The 26,362-nt window shown below is 51.3% G+C and overlaps 8 protein-coding genes across 8 annotated transcripts; 4 read left to right on the forward strand and 4 right to left on the reverse strand.

Moving 5' to 3' along the window:
• Positions 1-93: 93 nt before the first annotated feature.
• On the reverse strand, positions 94-3,378 carry Asppvi_002889 (formin-mediated actin nucleation enhancer; the record flags this gene model as incomplete). The annotated part of the gene is made up of 2 exons (XM_043298868.1): positions 94-3,102; positions 3,217-3,378. The coding sequence occupies 2 exons, from the start codon at positions 3,376-3,378 to the stop codon at positions 94-96; spliced, it is 3,171 nt and encodes a 1,056-aa protein (XP_043154803.1).
• A 2,188-nt stretch (positions 3,379-5,566) lies between these two features.
• On the forward strand, positions 5,567-9,193 carry Asppvi_002890 (putative PAB1 binding protein (Pbp1); the record flags this gene model as incomplete). The annotated part of the gene is made up of 5 exons (XM_043298869.1): positions 5,567-5,733; positions 5,994-6,180; positions 6,248-6,521; positions 6,592-8,937; positions 8,988-9,193. 5 exons carry the CDS (start codon positions 5,567-5,569, stop codon positions 9,191-9,193), a joined length of 3,180 nt encoding a protein of 1,059 aa, XP_043154804.1.
• Positions 9,194-11,445: 2,252 nt separating this feature from the next.
• On the forward strand, positions 11,446-14,296 carry Asppvi_002891 (COPI-interacting protein CEX1; the record flags this gene model as incomplete). The annotated part of the gene is made up of 9 exons (XM_043298870.1): positions 11,446-11,568; positions 11,628-11,765; positions 11,855-11,965; positions 12,036-12,182; positions 12,244-12,617; positions 12,679-12,973; positions 13,030-13,233; positions 13,292-13,464; positions 13,528-14,296. The coding sequence occupies 9 exons, from the start codon at positions 11,446-11,448 to the stop codon at positions 14,294-14,296; spliced, it is 2,334 nt and encodes a 777-aa protein (XP_043154805.1).
• A 626-nt stretch (positions 14,297-14,922) lies between these two features.
• On the forward strand, positions 14,923-17,037 carry Asppvi_002892 (uncharacterized protein; the record flags this gene model as incomplete). Its single annotated transcript, XM_043298871.1, has 1 exon — positions 14,923-17,037. The coding sequence occupies one exon, from the start codon at positions 14,923-14,925 to the stop codon at positions 17,035-17,037; it is 2,115 nt and encodes a 704-aa protein (XP_043154806.1).
• Positions 17,038-17,355: 318 nt separating this feature from the next.
• Asppvi_002893 (peptide alpha-N-acetyltransferase complex A subunit ARD1) lies at positions 17,356-18,204 on the reverse strand (the record flags this gene model as incomplete). Its single annotated transcript, XM_043298872.1, has 2 exons — positions 17,356-17,738; positions 17,817-18,204. 2 exons carry the CDS (start codon positions 18,202-18,204, stop codon positions 17,356-17,358), a joined length of 771 nt encoding a protein of 256 aa, XP_043154807.1.
• A 616-nt stretch (positions 18,205-18,820) lies between these two features.
• Positions 18,821-20,310, reverse strand: Asppvi_002894 (PI-PLC domain-containing protein; the record flags this gene model as incomplete). The annotated part of the gene is made up of 3 exons (XM_043298873.1): positions 18,821-19,041; positions 19,107-19,706; positions 19,776-20,310. The coding sequence occupies 3 exons, from the start codon at positions 20,308-20,310 to the stop codon at positions 18,821-18,823; spliced, it is 1,356 nt and encodes a 451-aa protein (XP_043154808.1).
• Positions 20,311-21,902: 1,592 nt separating this feature from the next.
• Positions 21,903-22,943, forward strand: Asppvi_002895 (SUR7/PalI family protein; the record flags this gene model as incomplete). The annotated part of the gene is made up of 2 exons (XM_043298874.1): positions 21,903-22,308; positions 22,387-22,943. The coding sequence occupies 2 exons, from the start codon at positions 21,903-21,905 to the stop codon at positions 22,941-22,943; spliced, it is 963 nt and encodes a 320-aa protein (XP_043154809.1).
• Positions 22,944-23,771: 828 nt separating this feature from the next.
• Positions 23,772-25,919, reverse strand: Asppvi_002896 (uncharacterized protein; the record flags this gene model as incomplete). The annotated part of the gene is made up of 1 exon (XM_043298875.1): positions 23,772-25,919. The coding sequence occupies one exon, from the start codon at positions 25,917-25,919 to the stop codon at positions 23,772-23,774; it is 2,148 nt and encodes a 715-aa protein (XP_043154810.1).
• Positions 25,920-26,362: the final 443 nt, after the last annotated feature.

The following is a 26,362-nucleotide window of genomic DNA, read 5'->3' on the forward strand; positions in this document are numbered from 1 at the left end:
TGCGGCCAAGGGCTCTCGAAGAGACTTGGAAGGGGTAGACGAGGTCGTTTGGCGCGCTCAATGGCGTAGAAAGTAGACAAACAAAAGGTGTTATTATGTTGACGAGCCCCCTGGGCCTTCACTTGCCGTTGGCTCGTCGTCTTTGGTATCTTCTCCCTCTCCGTTGATTAACTCTGACGCCGAAGTCTCTGCCGAAGGAGTTGTCTTTTCCTCGCCCTTGCTCGTCGAGTCTCCATTGTCGGCACTTGCTTCAGTGTTGTCTCCTGTCGAATCTTCGATTGAAGGCTGCTCAGCCTGTTCGGACTGGTCTGACTGCTCGGGTTGGGCAGAAGCTGCCGCTGCGGATTCCGCTTCTGCCTTCTCCATTTCCGCTGCTCGGGCTTGCTGTCTCTCCCAGACCTCCTTCCGTATGCGATCGTCTTTGACTCGACGTTGTCGTTCAGCCTCTTCCACGCCGCCGCTCTTCTTCAGCTTACCCTCTTGAACAAACGTCCCTAGCTCTTTCTGGAAAAGCCCTATCCGACGATTCTCGAGTTCCTTCTGTCGAGCTTTTTCTGCCCTTTCGATCGCTTCTAATCGAGATTCATGGTTAGGCTGGAGTGCACGAACCTCACCCAGAAGGTCATCCTTCGCCTTCATGGGGTCGATCGCTGGGTCAATAACCACGTTGCGCGACGTGTTCCGCAGAGCGACGCCTCCATTGACATTCTGCTGCAACGCCTGCTGTTTGGTAGCCTGTTCAACTAGAGCAAAGGTCTGAGCGGCCTTCTCGAGATCATCTTCGAGATCCGCAGCCAGATCTTCCTGCATGGTTAATTGATCGCGTTCCTCACACACAAGCTGGAGCTCCTTCTCCCAAATCTTCGTCCAAATCGGTTTCTCCCGTTTCAGGAATTCTTGCATCTTCTTCATCTCCTTGGTGACGGCGCTAATTTCTTTGCTGACGCTTTCGAGCTGCCTTGGGAGGGGCCGGACTCCACGTGATACCACGTCTTTACGAAGATCTTCAACTAGATCCTGAAGGTCGTCGACCCGCCCAACGAGTCGTTCCGACTCATCTGCGAGTTCCTTTTTGCCGGCATTGACACGGGCACGACCAGCATCTCCTTCGTAAGACGGCACGGCAACATCTGCTGCTGCAGATTTCACACCATTTGCCTTAGCGCGAATCGCATTCATCGAGCTGGAAATATCCGACGAGAAATTCGAGTATGTCTGCCGTAGCACTGCAAGATCACGCTTCAAGCTCTGAAGCTCAGCCAGTTGGCTGTTACTTCCAGTAATAGGGCCCTTCCGAGCGGTTCCATCTGGAAGAGAAGTGGGGATTGAGACGGGGGGCGCGGCGGCTAGGCGAGCAATCTCCTTCGCAGCCTCTAACTGACGGTCTGACACACGCTGGATGATACTTTCTTGTCCTTCAAGAGAACCTTTCACGCCTTCAATCAGACGACGAACTCCGCCAAGCTCATCATCGAAATGCTTCTTGACCTCGTCAAGTATATCCACATTCAAGACAAGGACCGATCTATCTTTGACGTCATTCAAATCTTCCAATTCATGCCGCACCCCAGAGATCGGGTCTTGAATATAGATCTCTGGCAGATCAACCCCGTTGTTGTGTGTGTTCCATGCAAATTTCTCAATGAACGCAAGCTGCAGTCTTCCAATGGTCAACCCGCTGTAGCCTTCCGGAAGGACATATTTTTTGATCTTGCTTTTGTACTGTAAAAATAGGGTAAGCTCTTTTCCGGGGGACGGCTGATCAGCTGCAAACTGCGAGGACTGCGGTGGCGTTGATACACCGGTAGACGGTCGTTGGATGGTTGAGCTTGGTGTGCCCGGCGCTGCTCCTTCATTGGGTATGGAAGAATCCTTGGTCGGTTCAAATGCGTCCGCCAGGGATGGTTCCTCGGCAGACTGAGGCAGCCCAGGTTGTTTCCCGGCGACTGTAGGGCTGTCGATCGTACCAGCTTCAGACCGGTGTGGCACTCTCTCCAGACGTATTTGGGATGCAACCGAAGCATTTGCCAGCGACCGTGTCGGCGATGCGGTGGGAGCCTTGTTGAGCTCGTCCTCTCCTCCTTGGGCAAGGTGAGAGGATGGCAATGGCTTCGCAGTTTTGCTTGGGGGAACAGCATCTTGCGGACGATTCGTCGACCGTTGTCTCCCGTGCGCATAAGACCCTCGCAAGCGTACTGCATTCAAAGATTCGCGGACATCACGACCGCGATTTGGGACAGGAGAATTCTGGGTTGGCAGAACGGGGACACCATTTGTCGATGCTCCCAAATGTTTCTGTATCTGGTAGGCAGAAAACCGCCGCGAGGCCCGTCTTTCAAGTTCTCCACTTCTTTGGAGGGCACCCAGTGCATCATCCTGCTTGGGGGGAGGGGGCGGAGGCGGGGGAGTAGGATAACCAGAGAAGTCGGGTGAAGGCATGGCTACCCTTGAGGAAGTTTCGGTCTCGGGTTGCGATGGCTGAGATAGGATCTGCTGCGCCTCTCGTCTTGATGCTTCTCTCTCCGAGTAGCTAGTACCCCTCGTGTCGCTCGAAGGCTGCGCTGTAGAACCAGCATGAGCCCCGCCGGACTGGTCTTCGAGTGAGCCATTGCTTCCATGCCGACGACTACCTGGCCTTTTCGGCGAACTGGCAGTGGCTGCGGCTTCCTCATACATCTGGTTTATGACGGCACTCCCCGAGCTTGCCTGCCGGCCAGGCAAGGGGCGGCTTTCTTCCCTTTGCTGCCGGGAGCGCAAGCGAGCCTGCTTCTTCTTGAGACCATGAAGGAGGTTGATAATTATGTCACGAATACGAGGCAGGTATCGATCGAGGCTCTGGGGTGACGCGTCCTGGCTCAGTGTATCTTCGAGGATTGTGCGGAGAAGGTCAGGCACTGGGCCCAGGTCGGAGGTATCAACACCAATCGCATTGAAGGCGCGGCAGGCTAGGTTAAATTCATAGCCCAGTCGCACGTAGACGTCTGAGACTTCGTTCTCAGACGCCTGTCTTCGAGACCATTGAGTCAAGGTCTCTAGCAGTTGTTTTGTAGCGACAAGGAGATGGGTGACACTTTTCTCGATTTGGGAAATTTGTCTATCGGGCTGTGAGGATTTGAACAGCGAAAGCGTCATTAGCATAAACATGGCCGAAAAACAAGGAACAAAACCAGTATCTCGAAGTGTCGAAAAGCACAACAGCGGGGGCAATAAGCTTACCACAACAGTCCTTGACGACTGAGACCTGCCTGAGCTGGACGAACTGCGTGGTGCGGAAGATTGCGAGGTCATGGCGGAATCGGCACTGCTCGCAGACCCAGCGGGAACGTGTCGAGGTGGACTTCGCTGGGAGCGAGACGAACCGCTTAAGGTAGATTGCATTCGTGGGGACGCCGTGGGAACGCCTTCCTTTAAACAGCACGGGCGACAGGGCAGTATTCCGGTGAAGTTGGAGGAACAAACCCAGGTTGCCGAAAGGGAAAGGGAGGGGCCAACTGACACCTGGAGAGGGCGCGAGATGGGAAGGGAGAGAGAGTCACTGGAACACTGTAATTACGAAGATGGAAAGAAAGTCAAGGGAAGTGTAAGAGTGAGACAAACAAGCACCAAAAATCGTACCAGCCACCACTTGTGGTGGATTAGCAGATTGTTGTCAATGGTGGACTTTGATCAATGCTGATCGTCTTGGGCCGTAAGTCCGCACGGCGCACCTAGTTATCTTGTAGAGTGACATTAGTTAATATATCTAAGATAGCAAGGTAGACTAAGTTCCGATCTTGTGGATTTTAGTGGTTAAATTACTGGGACGGTTGATGATTAGGCGCTTCTCAAGGACATGACCCTTGCCTGAGGCCACTAATATCAGCCTAACTCACCTTTTTCAGAAACTACTTGGGTTCTCTATGTAACTTTCCTACCTTAGAATTGGGGGCCTCATGAAAGTTTCAGCTGCTGCCCTGAGCTTTCTGGACACCAGCCTCCGCCTTTCTTCGACGCAAGGACAATGACGATAGCAAATTCAAAGCAACCTTGCGAGAGTTGTAGTCTATCACGCCATAAGGGCAATCTTATAAGTGTTAAGACCGTTCGGAGTACTTTCATAGGCGACTCTTATTTAGCATACAACCAATATGTACGTGGGTGGAGATAGCACATGTAGTTCAGAGTGAGGTAGGTACCTACCTACCGTATGTATGGCATTGTCGTACATTTATTACAGACACCTTGAACCTGCTCTTCCTCTGTATGGATAAACGTATTGCTCTCGTGAGGCGGAAAATGACGAGATGATATTGTTGAAACACATCTACTCCTTGTACAAACGTGAAGTAGCAACAGATTGTCGACATGAGACTGGATTACCAGATGCGAGTACTCGGTACCTACTTAGATGAGCTTACGGTAGAAATTGCCAGCTAGACCAAGGTAATTTAATAGTGCAAAGGCAGTACTTAGCGAGGCAGGCACATATGACTTGAATTGTCAGCCCTTTCAGTTACTCTGTATCGGTCGCAAATCAGTGGTAATATAAGGTACTCTGTATGGTTCCAAGGTTAATATCCTAGGTATGAAATCTGTCTTTGTATAATTTGAAAACATCAATCACAGTGTAGCAAAACTACTCCATTCGACTCCCCAAACGAGAAGGTCATTGTTAGGAAAGTTATAGTACACACTGTTCAGGCATCCACAGGCCTCTCGGCATCACACTATTCTCATTCTCACTACTTGCCCATAAAGAGAGACCCTTAGGGACTTTGGATTAAGTGATTTATATCTTATGAGGTAGTCCCGAGAAGACTGCCCATTTTTTAGCAATCAACCAAGGATACTTTATGCTTATTTTCCATTCCAGACCCCTCGAAATTTGCCGCTGTCATCGACATCATCATGCCTTACGTATCTGGAACAGTGGTGAGACTATCCACCGTCATCATTTTCATTCCTAGCGAAGTGGAAGGAGCTTGGTCTTCGGAGCTCTCTGTGTCTAAGGTAATCTGGGAGAGAGTACTAGGAAGCTACCTAGAATAGTGTGTGCGCAGCGCAGTAGTGTCTCACCCGTACAGGATTTTGGAGCCTTGGTGCCTTAAACTCCATATTCCCACTAGCGTTTCGTACCCGTTGACAGTTTGCACCCTTCGCGCCTACTTACCTTACCTTAGTACTCCGTACTCCGTACTACCACAACCTTACTGGACCTCATTACCACACCTCCTTCATCTAGACTCTAAACACACCACCATCCTCTCCTTCACTTTCACCCTCCTTCCCCTCTTCTTCCTACACCTTGAATAATTTTTTCCTCTCCCTCTTTTACACTTTTCAAATTTTTCCTATCGCTGGTCGAAGCGCCGTGCTTCCGTTCCCCTTCGATAGCTGCTTCGACCCTTCTTTTTTCTCCCTTTGCTCTTTCCTTCCCCGCGTCACCACCGTCCTAATTCGCTAGCTGTCCTTCGTCGCCTTGTCAGTGCAGCCGCTGTGCTGTGGCTTCGTGCCTGTTCAAGACTTATACTTTCTCTAGCCTTGCGTCGTACTGATTTTCACGGCGCGGGCTCTGTTTTGATTGACGATGGCGTCCACCGTCAACTCTGTGTCAGCTGCCAGCAATGCTTCTGGTAATGCTGTCAATGCCTCTTCGCAGAATCCTACTGGCAGACCGTCTTTAAGGACTACAAGCTCTAAGATATCGGATGGTGGCCGGCGGCAATCCGGAAGCCCTTTCGATGGCGCTGCTAGGTACGTTGTCTGAATCGCTCCTGATCTGTTCTATAACAGTCACTTGCTCTCATGTTGTTTCGTTTCACCGCTGGTCTCCTCGCAGTATTGTTTCCCAGAGCCCTCTATATTTGTTTGTGTACTTTACTGCCATCACGCCCTACCCTCTGTCCCCTCCCCATTTCCCTCAAAATCTTTTCGAGCACAATGGTGCTTGAATGCAACTTTAAGTTCAATCGCCTTTCAAATGATAGCCGTGGTTTGCTAACACTCTCTCATAGACGCAGCAATTCTCAAAAGGCTTGGACGCAGGGCACAAATCCAATCACCCAGAGATCCTCGTATTCACCACACAACGGAAACATGACTCCCAAACCTTCCATATCTCCCAAGCCCACTTCGAGAGAATCGAACACGCCCGATCAGCATGCTCATGACCGCCTCATCTTTCTACTCACTAGCTTCATTGTAAGCTTGTCGCCCCATGATCATAAGCAGAACCGGACATTAGGGATGGGACGCTCATTATATCTAGGGACTTGATGCTACTATCACTACAAGGAGCGGAGAGAGATTCACTGGAATCTTCTCTTCCTCCTCCCTCGAACCTCACGACTCTTCCATTCTTCTGAAGATGGTCCAACGGCCGGCAAAACAAGACCATCAACGAGCCAATGGTGTGAGCGATGTCGTCAGCCCTTATCTGGGCACGGCGCCAGATCACAGCATGTCTTTTGATGTCAAGGATGTGGTCGATATTGCCGTGTCCAATGTTTCGACTGCGGAAGTCACAGCCAAGGCGCCCAATGGTATGCCACCGTTTTCACTTCTTCCCTAATACTTGTCACAATAAAAATGTTCCCTGCTGATAAACCTCAGGGGCTTCAAGTGGCTTCAAGACGGATACCGATATTTCGGGAAACTTCGCGATGCGTGAACGGGCTCTGAAACGATGGGAACCTGCAGCTGACACCGAGGTTGACTTGTCCCTTGAAAGTACAAACGATACGACTGGATGGGATCAATTCGAGACCAACGAAAGGCTGTTTGGCGCCACTAGCAGCTATGACGAGAACATTTACACCACTCGAATAGACCGTTCCGATCCTACATACAAACAAAGAGAGGCAGAGGCTGCTCGTATCGCTCGTGAGATCGAGGGTACCAATGTTGACAACGTTCATGTCAGGGAGGAAAGAGGCTTGGTTCCGGTCGATGACAGTGGGTTGGACGAGGAGGACAAATATAGCGGCGTCCGCCGCGATGAGAAGAGCTTTCCGCCGCTTGTTTCAGGACAGCCGAACAAATACACTCCACCGGCACGCCGACAAGCCGCTGCTCAGCCTGTTGCAACCCCCGAGGCTAGTTCTACCGTGAAACAGACAGTTGCGGCTCCGAAAGATGGAGCGCCGGCTCCCATCCAGCCCAAGGAAACTGTCAAAACTCAACCATTGTCGAATGCAATGGCGACCACGACGGTCGCTGAGTCTGAACAAAAGTCGGTTCCAATCAAAGCTACCTCATCTGTCCCGTCAGCTCCAAAACGGCCCGCAGCTGAGAATGCTTCTGCAAATGTGGAAGCCGAGGTTCTGGACCATTTCCGTCAGTTTGCCAACAGTGAGAAATTAAAGTTGCAAGAGCGCCGCCGTAACCAGGCATCGTATGACCGGACAGTGAAGCTGAACGAGTTGATGAAATTCTCAAAGAACTTCAAGCTTGCTACACCTGTCCCTAAGGACCTGGTACCTATTCTTGCGAAGGACCCACTGAAGCAGGAGGAAATAATTCAGAGAGCTCAACAACAGGCTGAAGAAAAGTTAACCCCAAAGAATGCTTCCGGAGTTACCGAGCAGAAGCCCACGGCTCGTGTCAGTGGAACAGTGCAGACCACTACGCAGCCCGATCGCCCCAATTATCCTCGCGGTCGCCAGATGTACCCTCCCACCGGCCCGCAGGCTGGACCCGCTGGGCGGCTCCCACACCAAGGAATGCACCCAGGTCGCCCGGGCACTGGTATGCTCAGTCACCGACTGGCTGATAACTTGCAACAGCGGAAGGGAGCAGCAATGGCGCCTGTGCCCACGCCTTTGCCGATCCAGGAGGCTCGCATTCCTCCTAGCGGCCCTGCGGCAGATCTCCCTGGCGTATCCAGCCCGAATAAGACGCAGACGCCTACCTCTGCTGTTTCAAGCAAGTTTAACGTGAAAGCCCTGGAATTCAAGCCAAATCCGGCTGCGAGTACCTTTACACCCGGCGCCTCGTCCAGCCCATCGCAATTTGTTAGGGGCCGCTCCGTCTCCCGCGTTACAAGCCCTTCTGTCTTCTTTGGCACGAAGAAACCACGGCCGATCTCTGACCGACCATCAATCACTGACCAGTTCAATCCTATCAAGCGCATGAAGAAGGAGAGCGCGGAGCAATCCGATAAGGCCTATAATTTCAACGGAGGCATTCCTCCGGCTTACAAGACCCTTCCTACCTGGGATGTAGCTCCGGCCAACGAGGACAAGACTTATGTCCAGATGTTCAAGCAGCCCGTTGCTCTGCCATCCATTTCTCCTCAGAGCCGCTCTTCTTCCACTCCTCAAGTTCCTCACCAGCCCCAGCTGCCTTTCCAATTTCAACAGTCGACCCCGGGAATGCCTCCTGCCTCTGGCCCTCCTCACGGTCCTCACAACCTGCACCCTCAACAGCATCATGGTTCTGGCCCAGGCCATTTTGAGGATCATCACCGCATGCAGATGTCGGCATCGACATCTCAGATCTTCCCTTCACCGAGATTGCAGCACGGGTACCCATCTCCTATGGCTCCGCATGCCCAGCTCGCGTTTGGACAGCCTGTCCCACAGTTCTATGTGAACCAAGGAGGTCCGCAACCAGCCCATCTCAGGCATTTTCCAGGAGCACCTCAGTTTGTCAACCCTCAGGCAGGCATGGGTGCCCCGATGATGGTGCAGCAGCCCTCGAGCGGGCCATACATGGGCGGTCCGCAGGGCATGACGCCCTATGCTCCTCAGATGCAGATGTATTCTCCAAACCCAGGTCATTCATACCCTCAGCACGCCCCTCCTCCGCAACCCCACAGTGGCTACCCAAGCCCTAGCCGCGGTGCTCCCATGATGATGCATCAGAATTCCCAGCCGGGGCAGCCCCCTCAGCCGGTCATGTTCATGTCACCGGGACAACATGGTCAGCCCGTGTACGGTAGTCAACAGCCAGGTCATAGTATGTTTTTGCAGTTGTGGGCCCCAGCTAGATTGTCTAACTTTCAATAGTGCCTCCCGTTCGTGGTAACTATCCTCAGCAGCAACCGCATTTCCAGTCTAGTCCTCATCAGAGCCATCATTATCCACCTCATCAACATCGAACCCCGAGCAGCGGATTTAACCAGATGCCTCAGATGCCACCTCAAGTGTCTTCTCAGCCGCCTTCGGCTGTATCCTCTAACCCCCAACCTGAGGCTACAGATGAAGTGAAATGAGCGACGTCAACATCTCCATCGTTGACGTTCGAGACATACAATCTTGCTGAAGTGGCAGCATCAACAGGTCGCCGCCACTGGGCCTTTGTCGAGCCTTCTAACCTTCCTTACAGTTGATGTGAGGCTTCCTGTTTGGTGGTGGAACCTTTGCCCTCCCTCATCCCGGTTTTTTCTGCCGAACCACTTCTGTACATCTGGTTCATCGTCGAGAGCTGCCAGTGGCAAGATCCTTCAGGTGGGCAAGTTCTGAAACCCTAATTGGTATGTAGTATGTACCCTGTGGAAGCCGTATGCTCGAGTCGCTGATGCTGACGATCACGCGGTCAGCGTCTTGATGTCCTCCTGGGATTTTCCTCAGTTCCGGTCTCGCATCCGCACAGGAAGTGATTATATGAGAAACGCGGAAGTGTCTTCAACCTTAAAGTCCGAGTTTCATCCCCTTTAGGGAGAGGTGCTGTTGATGGAGTCATATACTTTGGCGCTTGCCTGTGAAACAGACAGATGCTGTGCTATTTGAAGGCCTACGCGGATGGATACAAGATGATAGTCGTCAATTCTAGGTACTTGTGACCTCGCGGTAGATACCTACCGCTGGAAATTTTATAAGCCAATCATGTTCTGGAGATTCTTGTATGTCTTCTTAAGCTGTTGATTTTGCCTGCTTTTCTACTTCTTCGACGTTCTCATCTAAACTGCTGTAGTAACCGAAGGAGGGAATGTGGAACGGGGCGTGGAGAACGTGTCAGCCACTCATTAAGGCATCGCGGGGGGACTGGACTACTCGAATTCTCCATCTTGAACCCAAATTCATTATATAGAGGTGTATGGGAATCCGGGAGTGGACACAAAGACTAGCTATCACACAAAATAGTAAGAGATGACACAACCACTGTGAGAACTAAGACGAGGAGTTGAATGGAGTTCCAGAAAACCTATCGTCCCAAGTTAGCATCGAGTTTTGTTTTGCTCGTACGAGGGTCTGATGTAAAGAATGAACACCACTAGCATCTCCTCAGGTCTTTTCAGTTTATATTGTGGTCTTCATTCAACCAAGAGCGACGACGGTGCAGCCGCGGTACCATGGCTCCCACTCAATAACATCGAAGAAATATCAGCGKCCTAGGAACAGCGAATTCCACGACTCCGCACCGGAAACAGCTCACACCATGCCGCGCCCTCATTTCGATCCGACTTCTCCGTGCCCCTCGTCCATTCAAACAGTGACTGGGAGTCGCAAGGGTAGAGATACCTCGCCAACGATATGTTTGCCACAGCCATTGGTTCCTGAAGTTCCTCATGGAGGCGAAGCGGACCAGGAACCCCAGTATGTGGCGCCATATTACTGATTTAATGTGCACATGTCTTTCCAAGGTAAACAACGCCGTGAGCCTCGCGGCCAGGACCTCATGCCTTTTACAAAATCATGTGCCTGTTTGGCTGAACGAGTCCGAAGGGTAAAGAGTTGAGGACTTGGACAGATGACCGCCTGTTCTCGATGCATCTTGGAGGGGGGATTCCGCAGTTCCCAGGTCGAGCATTCATTCTCGCATGAGACGGGGGTACCTTCGGCGGGGAATGCAGCGCGTGCTCTGGGATAACGCGGTCTGACCTTTTACCAGTGTCACATCACTGGAGATGCGTAGTGGTAACGGAGTTGGGAAGCAAAGTGTTAGAGAGAGGAGGGGCGCTTGGAAAGACGTACCCGATTAGTAGATAAGGAAGGCGAAATTGATTCTGACGGATTGTCGCGATAGAAGCTTAGAAAGTGGCTGTTTGGGTTGTAAATAAATTATCAGTACGCAGTCAGATAGGAAGAACCCCGTGTAAAGACACGAGAGCTGTACAGCTCCCTGGTTCTCATTAGAGCCGTAGAAGTTGAAGCAAACGCCGTGTTGAGAGGAGGAAGAAGCGCATGGAGCCGGAGAGATGGCGGCGGAGGAGTGTTTTGTATGTAGTTAGGCACGGAGTAACGATCGCCCTAAGCCGTATTGGGGCGGGGTATAGCGAGTGCCATTCTGGCCAAATAATCGATCAGTGTCTCCCATCATTCTCGCGAAGTTACAAGACTCCAGTGGACGGGGTATCCTTTTCAATCCTATTACCGTATTCGAGTCGCACTAACAGGGGCTGTCAGGGAGTTGAGCAATTACCATTAACTTGAAACGTCTGACATCCCGGCGCTGAAGCTCCTGGGTGCATCCGAACAACTGATCCTCCTACATAACAAAACACCTTGGCTGCGTCTCTCCGCAATGGATTTTCTCAAGTCAGCCGTCGCATCTGCGATCGCAAAAGGCAGCTCATTCCCTTATTCGCTCGGCGATAGAGTCGACATCTCAGACTCAATCTGGACCCTTCATAATGCTACCAAACGGGTATGATACTCCCCGAGCCGCTGAAATTACAGCTCACTTACAATGCGCTGTCTATAAAGGAAGACGGCTCCCCGTGCAGCGTATTCACCTTCGATATCTCTTCAAATAATTCTCGCACCCCGTTGGCCAAAAATGCCGTGCGTAAATCGCGGACCTTGAGACATCCCGGGGTAATAAAAGTGCTGGACACTATCGAGGTACTAGGAATCCTTGGGCGCACTCATCATAGGACATGATGCAAGACGGGTCCTTTCCTACTAGGCGCGTATATACTTACAGAATATAGACAGATACCAACATCTACATCGTGACCGAGCGCGTTGTTCCTTTGTCCTGGCATGTCAAGCGCCGAAGTCTGAGCAGGGAAACATCAATATGGGGACTGTATACAGTGGCTGTAAGTGCCAGAATCCAAAATCTGTGTCTCGACATAATTGCTGAATTGTGCTTTTGCCTCGCTCCTATAGTCTACTCTCAAATTCATCAATGAAGATGCCTCTTCCGTTCATGGGTGTGTCAGGGCATCCTCAATATTCGCTAGTGAGAGTGGTGAATGGAAGCTTGGAGGATTTGATGTCTTGAGTTCCATGAACGACGAGAACGCGGTGATATATGTCAGTCGATCACTGCAGATGGAATCTGAGGTATCTTTGAACTTGCTGACGCGAAATGCAGACATACGGTAGCCTCGTACCAGACGCCGCTCGGTACACTCCGCCCGAAGTTGTCAAGGGTGGCTGGGATATAATCAAGAGACATCCCTTGGCAGCAGTTGATTCTTATGGGCTTGGCATTCTGATATACGAGGTGTTCAATGGCAGTTTTGCGGGAGGTGACCAAGTCGGCAAAACGACGAATATTCCACCCAGCATGCATCAAAGCTACAAGCGTCTCTGCACAGCCAATCCTAAACTGCGGTTGAGCCCGGCGCATTTTGTTGAGCAAGGGAAGAAGACTGGTGGTTTCTTTCAGACACCGTTGATCCGGTTGACGGACGACATAGAGAGTCTGGGTCTTAAGAATGATGCTGAGCGGGAGGAATTTATCAAGTATGTCCAAAGCACGTCGCGTATTCTGTTGCGGTAAGACGTTGTGAGCTGACTTGACCAGTGAGCTTGATGAGCTTTCGGACGATTTCCCCGAGGAATTCTTCAAGATGAAGGTCCTGCCAGAATTGCTCAAGTCAGTCGAATTTGGGGGCGGTGGCCCTAAGGTCTTGAGTGCTATTTTGAAGATCGGGACGAAACTGTCACCGGATGAATACAGCTCTAAGCTAACGCCCGTCATTGTTCGCTTGTTCGGCAACCCTGATAGGGCTCTTCGGGTCTGTCTACTCGACAACCTACCATTAATGATCGACAACCTACCGCAGAAAATCGTAAACGACAAAATCTTCCCGCAGATGGTGAGCTTGAGCGGAGACTCCAATATCTCGGACAGAGACTGACGTTAATCTCCTAGACGTCGGGATTCACAGATGTCGCGCCTGTTGTTCGAGAACAGACCGTCAAATCTGTATTATCAGTCGTCAATAAACTCAGTGACCGAACTATTAATGGAGACCTGCTGAAGTTCCTCGCACGAACCGCAAATGATGAACAGCCAGGTATTCGGACCAACACGACCATCTGTTTGGGTAAAATCGCGAAACATCTCGGACAAGGTGTAAGTGGAAAATGGCCACTTATTCTGTCACGTTGAAAGTACTAAAACTCGTCTGCAGTCACGGACAAAGGTCCTCATTGCCGCGTTCACCCGATCGCTGCGAGATCCTTTCGTCCATGCCCGCAATGCCGGTTTGCTCGCGCTGGCTGCGACAATCGAGTTTTTCAATGAGGAGGATTGCGCAGGAAAGGTCCTTCCCGCTATTTGTCCCTCTTTGCTAGATAAAGAGAAGTGAGTCCTCGGTCTTTATCCCCCTTTCTGGCCCCGACTGTCGGCCCTAACAGAATATCCTAGGCTGGTGAGAGACCAAGCGAACAAAACTCTAGACTTGTATCTACAGCGCATCCGCAATTTCAGCAGCTCAATGGCCGATACGGCAATTCCAGCCACTGCTAGCGCAGAAACACCCAAGGATGCTGCACGAATTGGGACATCAAATGATAAGTCCTGGGCCGGGTGGGCGATCTCCTCGTTTACCAACAAACTTACGACAGCGAACGGTGAGATACAGCCAACTACGGGTACTAGTAAACTGGCCGACACGGAGGCTGCTCGCTCAGCCTCCGTACCTCGCCCCACAAGATCATCACCCTCCACGCAGCTGGATCTACCTAAGAAAGTATCACGTGGCGAGGCTCAACCTCTAGGACGATCTCTATCGGACCAGCCGCTTTCAAGCTCTGTAACAGTGAACGGAACGGACGATGTCTACGAAGCTTGGGGCGCTATTGATGACGATGAGGAGGAGAATGCATTGAAAGACGACGATCCGTTCAGTGCCCCAATTGTCACCAGCTCCCTGGCACCAAAGTCCGCCACTGTTCCTTTCGACGATGGAGGTGAGCCCGATTTTGCCGGGTGGTTGGCCGCACAATCCAAGGCCAAAGCGAAGAAACCCTTGCCCAAGGGTCTGAGCAAGCCCGCCGCAACCACAATCGGTACTCGAACCTCCAGTCATACCACCCTTTCCAAACCAAAGACGGTGGTAGCCTCCACCAAAAAAATTGATACGAAGCCCAAGGATGAGGGCGAAGATGATGGTTGGGGTGACGCCTGGGATTAATGCAAAAGATCCGACTGGTTGATCTCTCAACTCTCCTTTGGATATTCCGCATTGCAAGGCAGGGAGTTTTGGAGCATTGGATAGCTTTTAAGATACCAAGCACATATTGTAACATGATGATAGACTGCCAATCCCGCTGAGTTTCTATGGTCCGCATACGCAGACCTGACTTTATTGCTATGAATGGAATGAGGCTTATCGATTAATCACATGCTGCCAAATCCCGTGATCAGCACGTTCTGTTTCTTTCTCCGCCGCCTTTTCGGGCAGTACTCGGTGTAAGCTTCGGCTTCATCATCATAGTCCTGCTTATGGGGCTTCTATTACGGAAAGCTTTTGTACATTTGTGAGTTATGAGGCGGGATCAGTCAATTAGTGATAGGGTGTGGCCTACGCGCAAGGAGCTGACTGGTTTCTTCAACAGAGACAAACCTTCGTTAATTCTGCTGCCTTCGCAGTACTCACCTGGTCTCAAGCCGTGCGGGCATCACCGCTTGGGGGGAGATTCAGATTTTCCCGATAATCAGTCAAAGGCGCGATGCTTGATTATTGATCAGTCTACAGTCTATTGTTTTCAGTAGAGTCGCTTCCGACATTGCGGTTGACAATCATTCGACAATTTTGTGATGGATTCCGATGAGGCTCCTCCGCCATACTCCGCCGTCGATCCCTTACTCGCGCCGACGGTCAATAATAGAAATAACAATGCGTCAGCAGAGACAGCTCGTACCTTTCTCCGCCTTCGCGGTGGTGAAGCGTCATTGAGTGATATCGCGTCCAGGGATGGCTCCGCACCCTCCGTCGATGGTTCCTCAGCGGCGTCTTTCGTCCTCCCAGCCAACTTCGCGTCCGCTACGGCCTACTTCATAGAGCGGCCTCCAACTCATTTTGGCGAGGAACGGCCTACTCTCTCGCACCTTCTCACCATCTACCCGCGGAGCCAATCTAAAGACTTTCCCCGTCGTCCTCGGTGTTGGAGCCCTCGGACTGCGGAGATTACCCAGCAGGACTGGGACATGTTTCTGAAATATCTTTTTCCTCCGCATCTGGGCCTCGCAGCATCGTCCGCTCACTTGCCTCGGCAGCTGAGAGCCGAGATACAGAGGGATCGAAAAGATCGCCCGCAAGAGACCGATGAACAACGCAGGCTGCGCATCGCAGCTGTGATTGAGGAATGGAACGAATACTTCTTTGAGCCTCGTGCAACTCGCATCGAATTCATCTATGTGACGGAAACTGAAAATGCGCCTGTCTCTCCATTGTGTCCTCGCTGTTACCCTGCCGCGACTAGGGTATCGCGAACGAACCGGTCTACGCAGGCACACGAGGCCGAAAATTCCGCGTCCGTTCCCGCGGGCACGCCGCCAACGGTCACAGGGCAGCTGACAGCACCACCGGCAAGCGGTGCATACGCACCTGGGGTGTTCCCATACCCAAATCCGCAGATGCCACCTGCTCCCTACCCACCGTATGGTTCTCCTGCCTTCTTTCCCCCTGGTATGGTTCCTAATACTCCTCCGCCTCCTCCTGCTCCTCATGCATATCCTTACCCTCCTCAACCGCCTTCACAATATCAGCAGCCTTCCTCGTGGGGCTGGAACAATCCTTCGTATGGTCCGCAGTATCAGTACTCAAGCGCCTCCAAAGGTGGGCCTCTTGGCTGGTTATCATCGCTGGCGTCGCATGCGCAGAAGTACAGTGAGCGCATTACGGAGCAAGCGCAACATTATGGAAGGCAGGTCGAAGAGCAAGCCATGGCTCATGGACGCTGGATAGAGGAGAAGGCCGGACTTCACGGTCGAAAGCTTGAGGACGTTTTTGGCGGTCTGTCCAGTCCTCCTCGTGTGGAGTATACTGCGAACAACCCACAGACTCAAGGCTTTTACGCCCATGGCTATGGCTATCCGCCAGTGAATGTGGTGCCAACTCAACCCATGACCCCACCGGTCACTCAGCCTGCTCGTAGAACATCAGTTGGCTCTGTTTCATCTGAATCATCTTTGTCATCGATCGATTCGATATCGACGACGTCTGGCCTCAGTTCGACCGATTTGGCAACCGTTCGAGCGCAGCTTCAATCTCTTAATGACCATCACGACCGTGAGCTATACGAAGCCGCAGTTGGTCTTCGGCGTCAGCTCGATGTTTTGCGCGATTCCCGCCGTCAATCTAGCATTTCTGGAAGAGGCCATTGGAGAAATGGGCAGCAAGGGCATGGTCATGGCAGCTGGGGCCGGTGGGAGTCACCGCAGGAGCAGCAGCGGAGCTCTGCTGAGAGACGTGCTCTGAAGGAGGAGGTGAAAGCCACCAAGAAAGCATTCAAAGATGTGTTCCGTCGTGCTAGGGATGAACAACGGGAACGACGACGGATCAAGCGTAACCGCCGGCGTCAGGAACAACGATTCCGCCAAACATCAAGGGAGAACGAGCATCCTCCCGAAATTCCTCTGGAGCAGCGGCTGCAGAATCTAGAATTGAGCAATAGCCAGGAGAGTGGGACAATGGTTCGCACAGGCGCATCACATACGTCCACAAGGCAATCTGTGAGTTCTGAGGCCAGTKGCATTAGCTCAATAAACACACCAGGCACTGGGTCCGATGGCGGCAGTCACCGCGAAGGCGTAAACCCGGTGAACACAGAAGAAAACAAAGACGGGCAGGAACAAGGCGAGGCGTTGAGAGGAACTAATAGTTCTCCGTCGAAGAAAGACAAAGATGCTGGCTCAAACGATGCATCGTGATGGCCGTCTGTCTTTGGACGGGTGTCACCGCCCCGAGTGCATGGAAAACACCAGCCCTATACAAAAGGGTACTTGGCCGGTACAGGATCCTCGTATACCTGGATCCTCTTATGATGTTATGACTTTACATTTTCAGTACATATTCATGGACGTATTTTGGTCTAAACTGTTGATACTCGGATCTCATTTTAAATAGCCTTGTTCAATGAAGATATCACTGCATATTCTGTAGATCGAGCACGTTTGTCGAGGATTTCGTGTTTATTGTCCAAATGGCTAGCTCTCAGAGGTATATATGATGGCCACGAAGACTCGGTTCTACGAGCTGACACTTTGTTGCGAAGGGTTGGCTTCATTCCTCTCGACCAGATCGCCGACACCCAAACTCCGGCCGACCTTGACGCGGACGGTCTTTTCTTCCTTCTTGCCCAGGCTTCCAACCTCGTCACCCTCATCAGCGTCCTTTTCGTCACTCTTGGCGCGCTCTCTGTCCTTGCGCTCAATCTCCTTCCAGTCCAGCCATTGATCGGTGAGATCCAAGCGCATGGCGTACGCATCTTCCCCGTCCGCGTAGTACTTGCTCTCGACGGACTCGACCTTGAAGCCGAGGGTGTCGCGGTACAGACGCAGGGCGGCAGTGTTGGAGACACGCACATGAAGCGAAACGTAACTGGCGCGATGGGACTCGGCCATAGCGCGTTCTTTTTGGTTCAATCAAATTCCGTCAGTCATGAACAGGGAAATTTAAAAGGGGAAAAGCACGGGGAAGAAAAACATACGACTCATCCTCATCAATCTCTCGGCAATACCCAACCGGCGATGCGTCCGCATCACACTCAAACTCGTGATATGCCCGTGCTGCACCCCGTCCGTCGGCTCCTCCTCCATCTTCGCAAGTACGTACCCGACCACCTTGGGATACTGCCCGGAGAGGTCGGCGGTGCCTGTGCCTGTGCCTGATGTGCCTGCGGCACCGCCCTTGTGTTTCGAGTAACCATTGCGGGGCCGCATAACGGCCACGAAGCTCAGTTGCGGCCAGGTCAGGGCATGGTAGAGGTAGTATTTTAGAAAGTAGTTTTCGGGGAGGTTGGTGATGTTGCAGGTCTGGATGGAGGGGAGGAGGTCGATGTACGAGGGGTACGAGGAGAGGGGGACAATGTCGACCATTTTTGATTTTGGCTTGATTTGCTGCGGGTTTGGGAGGTTTGTGGTGTACGGCAAGTCCCTGGTGCTCTGGCCGAATCTTTAAGCGGTCCGACAGTTATATAAAGGTCAATTGGGACTGCCTGGCCTTTGACCGAATGGAAAATGGGCTTGAATGGGTGCGGAGCTCGAACAATTGGAAGACTGATAATGATGACTGAGAACCGGAAATCATGTGGTTAGAGCGCGCTAAACCCTATTCGATCAGCCAATGATATGCATCAACAGATCCATTCGACAATACATGGCGCCCTCTATTGTCCACGCGAATGTATATGGAGTTCACTCAAACCTATGTGCAAATAACCTATTGTTGTCATATAGTAGTCATTTCCTTCCTGAGAACCATGATGCAGAACAATCCCCATTTATATGTCTAAAAATATAATCCTCTGGAGAGGAAGGATGCTATATGAACAAACATATGTACAATGTCACCAAATGTATCAATGCAGTCATATCATCATGACAGATAATGGCTCAACTTAAATGGCGACCCATAACTCCAAACGCACTCAAGTAAGCAAAAAGCCGAGGTCTATGTGGTGATGGTGAATACAAAGAAGTCCCCAACCTCAAGTTAGAAGATCGAGGCGAACAAGTGAACTCCTGCAACAACTAACAGCGCCCTCAATAAGCCTCCTGCCGGTATCAGGCTAGGAGCAGCAGAAGTGGATCCACAGCATTTGCCGCTATAGGTGACGTTGTTCATCTGGGCTGCTACTTCAAAAACAGAGCCATTGAAATTGCCGTAGTTGTAGTAGTCGACGAGGAGGAAGTTGGGTGGACGATTCCACATGGCTATTAACAGGTTAGAGCCGGGCATCCTTTCCTTCTGGCGACTTGACAAGCATGAAAGAACTTACTAGTGCAGTTCTCGGCCATCCGTCCGAGACTACCCGGCCCGGACACGGCATTCGTCTGGTTCAATTCCGCAGTGTTGGGGATGAGCAGATCGATATTGGCAACTTTGATATCGACGTTCAAGTTGTGGTTGGCCATGTACAGGCGATTATGGGCATCCTCATTTGAGAGACCAGGGGGACGCTGAACGGTGCAAGGGAAAGTTGGGTCGGTTGGCGAGAACGGCGTCTCCCACATTTGGGAGAATTCGTCCATGAGCCATGGAAAAGCAGTTTGGTTGGCTTGATAGTCCATAAACACGACGGCTCTCTTGCCGGACAAAATCATGGTCGACAAGGTTGGCCAGTCGTCTAGGGCCATGGGAATCTTCGGAGGCGTATAGACCAGATCGGACAGGCCCGAGTCCTCGATCGGCTTGGAGAAGTTTCCCGGCGCGACATAGTCGTAGTTCCCAATAAGGATGGTGACCACATCGTACGGGTGCTGTCTTATCCATTGCGTGACCGTGGTGAGGTAGTCAGCCAGGGTGCCCACGTCGAGTAGGTCACAACTGGTATGACAGAGATACATGGTGCCATTTTCATAGTGAGTCTGGAATTGCACTGCACGGGCCCCGTGTGTCAGGTTAGCGGTCGGTCTCTCGCAAGGACATGTTCTTCAAGAGTACGTACGCATCCGGACACCGTCGTTCAACTGACTGACCACCCCCAAAGCTTGGTTCGCAGCAGCATTGCCTGGTTTGACAAAAGGACTGTTGTGAGCAGCCACCATGGTGATGTTTGAGTACTTGCGAGCACAGAATTCGGGATAGCCATTGCAAGGTTGAGTATTGACAACGGGAGATGCCGAAGCCGACGCCGACGCAGTCATAGTGGCATTCGCCGTGGCATTGCCGACAAGTCTCGTCATTGTATCTGTGGAAGTGGTAGGAATGGTCGAATTACCGACAGTGGTAACGTTAGTCACAGCGGTCGAGGAGCCGACTTTGCCATCGCTGTTGGTGGGAAGAGTAAGAGTGGAAGTATACGAGAGATAAGTGCCGGTAGGCAAAGTTGCATCACTGACATGATCTGTGATTGTTCCTGTGATGGTGAGTAGTGCATTGGTCGTTGTTGTAGTGCTAGTAGCAGAGGTATCTGCTGCTGCCAGCGCCAGAGGGATGGCTGCTGCCGCCAGCAGTGGCAGCCAACAGGTTAGCAACTGCATTGTTGCTGCGACGACGTGGTTCAGACAGGCTGGAAACTGGAATCAGATCATATAGGTCGTTCTATCCCCGGCGATGAAGGATTAGATTTGAGTCTGCAATCTGGTCTTTGTATGTTCCTACCGAGTGGATGCGCTCATTTGGGCTCGAACCCTGGAGTCCGTCAGCCGACGGTTTTGAGGGTTCAACAGGAGAAGCGAGAGAGAGAGAGAGGGAGGGAGAGGGAGGGAGAGAAACTGTGCTAGGGTAAGTTTAGGTATCCAGTATCATACCTGTAACGACCTTCCAGAGGTTGACGTAGCGTAAATAATGTGCCTTAACCTACCAGGACCGAGAGATGCTTGGAACTAGATATCCGTAATTTGAAAAAGTTAATTGAGGCATCCGAAGCCTAAAGGAGCATTATTGAGGGCCCACTTGCAAGCCACTGGATAATCAGTGGCTGATCCCAGGCAGATCGTGGCGCTCTTTAGTGGATTATCGAAATAGTACCCAATCACAAATAGCTCTGCATTAGGCAACCGGAAAAACAGAATCCACATAGTGGGGAACTTTGGGGCTGAATGACGTTGAATTGCATTTCAGGGGCCAATGAACAACTACCTTACAATCGAATAAAGGGTAGTTGCAATGTGCTCGAGTCATTGTTGTTCAACAGTCCAGACCGTCACATCCAATTTTTGAGATTTTGACCGCACTCCAGAGTGGACCCGACTTTAGAGGCCCAACACAAAGGCTTAAGGGAATGTCCAGCTATATCCGACGCAGAAGTCACTCAGGTTATACTGTCCCTCTTGTCAGTCGATCAACAGATCCGCGATGATGGCGTAACGACCAGGCTGTGCCAATTGACTTGATCGCTGACGGTAATTTGAAGATCGCTGACGAAAGTGGAGTCTCTCAGCTCAGAAAAAGGGATATTGATAGACGGATAGACAGGTTATCTCATAATACTATTGGTTAAATCAATATAGCTACCTATCCACTGCGCCACTGCCTCCCTCATGGCCTTTTTCTACCTGCCCACTCTGAAACCTAGTTGTACCCTTCACCCTTTCCACCGACCTACTCCCTACGTAGTAGAGAGAGGTACGTAGGAGTTATCAAGTCTATCCTGGCTTAACTGGCCGGTATCTGTCTACTAGGCTGCTGGCAAGTTGATGTCTCAGGTGGTCGACTCCCTACTCCGTGCTTGTCTTGACGCTCTTCATCCGTCAAGTTCCCTTCTCTCGAGATTGATGCTGAAATTCTACTATCCCTCCGTCTCCGTCCCTATTCTGATTCTTTCTATCTCTTTGCTATCAACCTTCCCTTCACCGTCATTCTTATTTTTACTTGATTGTTTCCTTGCCCTCTGAGGACGGACATTCCATATTGACTACTTGCCGCCTGTCCCTTCGATGTCTAACGTCATTCGTCCTACGTCCCTGGATTAGCTCTGCATCATTGGGCTTCTACAATCATATAGATATTTCCTGTTATTGCCCCCATCCGTATTACAAGTTGCTTTGATATATTCTTCTCGATCCTGATTCTCAGGACGCCTAACGATCACACGCTTAATCCGTCTCCCCCGAAGCTCTATACTTGTTCCATGGCAAAGCTTCCAGCATTCCAGAGACGATCAGAAGGGCCGGTTTACGGCCGGTCTCGGTCGAAGGTGCTTTGGCATCGGATCATACGCTCCTTACTCTATCTGATAGCCTGGATTTTCTTGCTTCTGGTAGTCATTGGCAATGTTTCCAACAAACCGGTTCTCCGAGAGACCTACTTTCTCAAGATCGATCTATCAAACATCGTTCCTCTGTCCGTCCCAAACGCCGTTCTCATAAACAGTATTGCCAGAACTATCGGTCTTCATGACTTCTACCAAGTGGGATTATGGGGTTTCTGCGAAGGATATATGGACTCCGGGATCACCCGCTGCTCCAAGCCAAAAACCCTATATTGGTTCAACCCAGTCAAGATCCTCCTCAGTGAGCTGTTGGCGGGAGCTAGCAGTAGGTTATCCCTCTCCATCTCAAACTGTTATTTATCGGATATGCAATGTTAACGTCAGTCTCTTCCCTTGCTCATAGTTGCTCTCCCAAGTGATATCACCGATGCCCTCAAAATCGCTCGCCTCGCTTCTCACTGGATGTTTGCTCTCTTCATCACAGCCACTGTCCTGACCTTCATTCTGATCTTCCTCGCTCCATTTGCCGTTTCCTCTCGTCCTCCTCAGACAATCTCGCCTGATCCTAGTGTCAACCATTTGCACCCTCCGCACCGGCGGCGCACCTTCGTTTTCCTTCGGGCCTTTCCTTTTCTCATCCTGACTTTCCTCGCCGCTCTCTTCACCATTGTCGCCTCAGTCGTTGCCACGGTCATGTTCATCATCTTCAAGAATGTCTTCACTTCGTCTGGATACGATCTCAACATAGGTGCCGAATTGGGATACCGAATGATGGCATTCATGTGGATTGCGTCGGCATTCAATCTCCTGGCTTTTATCGTGGAGGTTGGTTCATGCTGCGCTGCCTGTTGCGGCGGCCGCAAGGCCCGGAAACAGCTCAAGTCTATTAAGCAAACAGAACGAGGGGCTTTGAAGGAGAAGGGCAGTCCCCATAGTCCTTCGACGACCGCAACAGATTGAACTGGGACTCTACCCCTAACTCTTTTTTCTCGGGATTAAAACGTTGTCGCTTCCTCCTGGTCTCTCGCATGGCCCTGACTGGAAATGGAATCTCTCCCAGATTCGGCCTTTGTACCCGTCAGCGCGAGGGTATAAAAGGAGAGAATCTCGGCCGGGACGATTCGTATTGTTTCCCGGTCGAAACTTCCAAATCCGCAAGTGAGATGCTCCAACAAGTGTCAATACTCGACTCGATTATCATGTACATATATACGAGACCTTTTACCTTACACATCATCATTATCTCGAGCCGCTGTGTACGGCGTCTGATCAGCTACGGTGAAGATGTGGACGGACTATCCGTTGCAACGAGCGCGTCAGGTCCGGACAGTACGCACGAGCACAAAGACCATGTGTCTCATCTCTAGAGGATATATAAATGGTGATCTATTCTCTATTCTCTGGAGCTGTACCGATTTTGGGTTTACTTGTCGCTGAACATTCATGAGTCTTACGGCCGCATAACGATTGGCATGATTGCTTAGATCCTAGATCCGAAAGGGATTGTTTGTCTTCCTCATAGATATCACTGTATTTTGAGCTGAGTTCATAGATCATTAGTCTTTATTTTGAAATAGAATTATTCTAGCAATGGTGTGCTGGCTGATGTCTTCCTTTAATTCCTCAGGTGCTGACTAGTCTACAATATGCAAGTGTAACTGATCTGTGTTATGCATGAGGACCCTCCAAGATCCGTTGGACATGGTGTATCGCATGAACGCTTTGACAGAAGATCAAATATGCAGTGTCGTCGTGATAATGACATGGGTATCGAAACTTAAAAGTCGTTCAGCCTCGCGCCAGCTCCTCCTCCATCTCGTGGAGCAGCTCGTCCTCGACATCCATTTGATCGTTATGGTTAGTACTGCTTGCTGCGTGCATCTCGGGAGGAGGCACAGTGGGCGGCTGATTGCTACTTGGGCGTGGCGCGGGAGACTGCTGGGAGGCCCGAGGCACGGATTCCGAGCGCAGCGGAGGTCGAGGTCCTGCTCGAGCTACCGTAGGCTGTGCGGAACCTGATTTCGCTCTTTCGAGCCAGTTGTACTTCTTCTTCTGCAGTGATTGAAGAAGCTCACCGGTTCCCTGCGTTGGCTTCGATGGAGCAATCGAAGCTGGATCGGGTGTGACGTTGGGCGCTTCATCAGTAAGATCAATAGTCACCGTTTCTGGCTGTGGCTCTGCCGGAGCGGGATGTTGCACTGATCTAGTTGTGATTCCACTTCGCTGCGAATTGTTGTGAGGCGGATTTTGATGAGGCAGAGGGGTATAAGGAGTGCTGGGCGCATGGAAAACTGATGTAGCGAGTGGCTGAGCTGGTACAGGGACATTGTTTGGTGAAGAGGCAGGACCTGGCATGGGATGCTCTGAAAGAGGCAAGGCAGGAGAGCTCGCAAGCTGCTGGCCGGGTGCAACAGATTGCGGATGCGTAGCAGCCTGCGGTGCATACCGGGGCCGGTACCCGCGCGGAATGGGAGCCACGGAAGGCATTCTCTTCTGAACCTGGATCTCATAGAGGAGGTTGTTGTATATAACACTGAGATCATGTAGTCTGCCTTTCCAAACCTCTATTTCTTGCTTGTACTGCTCTGCTCTTCTTTGGTGTTGGGTGGACACGCGTCGCAGCGTCGCGTTTTCCTCCTCGAGTATCTGTGCCCTTGACTTCCCTGTTGATGCTTCCAGTGCTGTCCATTTAGACCAGGCATCCCTGTATTTGTCTCTTTCGTATTTGAGATGTTGAACTTTGTATTTGAGATGCGAAAAGCGGGCGTTGATCTGGTCATTGGCGATCTGAATGCACTTGACGTGAATACCTGGAGCTGAGGGAAGATAGCCCAAAGGTCCTTGATACACTGGATACGGAGATGTGTATTTAGGTTCACGATCAACTCGCTGCAGAGCCTCACGGTCGGCATTGGCAAGAACGTCTTGGGTATCGAGAGAGAACTGTCGCTTGGTCAATTCACTTATGGGAAGTGATACGCCCACAGCCTCATGATCGAAAGTCACCTTGTCAGCAGCTTGCATGTGGACATTGCCACGAGAATTCAAGCTCGGACGACGAGACCCATCATACGGAGACTCCGCGTTCGCAGAGTGCAGTGTTGGTCTCTTCTCAGAGGAATACTCAATCCCAGATAGGTCCGGCGGAATGTGGAAGGCAGGATCTTCAAATAAAGGATCAAAAGGGTCAAAAGGAGGCGCGGGTATTTGCGACTCTGCAATACCACCTGGTGTATTGGGCAGTGTTTCAAAGTGATCTAACTGAATAGTGTCGGGCGAGGAGAGCGACGGCGTTGCATCCAGAGAAGGCGCACTGGAGCTCTGTAGTGAATCCGGCATCAGTCGTTTCTCAGGCCTGTGCCACAATTGGAAATCATCAGCCAAGGCTTCGTCGGCGGTCCGTTTCAAAGACGAGGAGTTCGCGTCGAAGTTGGCCATCACAAAGTCGGGACCAAAGAGAGGATCGTAGAGCAGATCATCTGCATTTGGCGTAATGTTCGAGGTCAAGGGCTGTGGAAGTCTGGTCTGCGATGTGGAATTTGTGGAACTTTCAATCGATGCGACTGGACTGGCGGCTTGACTACCAGAGCTCTCCTGTCTCAACAGAGACGGGCCGTCGGGTGTGCCCTTGCGTGGGCCTCTCGTCTGATCATTGGGGTTCGACCCTGCGGGCTGACCGGTCATAGATATCCTCGCATCTTCGTCGGATGAACCGTGCTCGTCAAGCAAGGAGCGCGGTCGAGTGACATTGGTAGGTTGTAGCAGCTGCGACCCAGGGGGAGGTGTAAGCCCCAGATCATTCACATGCATATCATGATAAGATGGGGGAGTTGGCAGATCCTCAGGAGCAAAAAGGCTCTGAGGGTCATATGGTTGCGAAAATAGAGGGCAGGTCGGGAGAGAGGTAGAAATACCTTCAACCACGCTTCCTTCCATCTCGACCTCAGAAATCCGAGGACAACCGGCAGTCAAAACCAGGGTAGCACAAAATACCAAGGGGTACGAGCTGCTGGAGCGGTAGCTCAAAACTTATCCGTTGGTTTCATCCGGCGGATATTGAAGTTGCGAGGCACTGACGTCGCCGAGGCGTAAGTGATGTGGCGAGCAAAGTAAAAGGAACAGAAAAAGCACAAAGAACACCGTACCAAATAAGAACTGATGAAGGCTACAGTTGAACAGAGAGCACCTGCGTATGCTCACGCCGAGTAGCTGTACTCTGTGGTGTTCAGCCGCTTGTGCCACTCTTTGTTGTGCCACAGATAAACAAGGATGACTATGCCAGAGGGCACTGCTCAATCACACAATAGCTGATTGGTAAGGACCATGTAGCGATACATGCAAGGTACTGATAGCAGAGAACGAGAAAAATAAGAAATCCT

This window comes from Aspergillus pseudoviridinutans, assembly GCF_018340605.1.
Source record: "Aspergillus pseudoviridinutans IFM 55266 DNA, scaffold_2, whole genome shotgun sequence".
NCBI classification, from domain to species: domain Eukaryota; kingdom Fungi; phylum Ascomycota; class Eurotiomycetes; order Eurotiales; family Aspergillaceae; genus Aspergillus; species Aspergillus pseudoviridinutans.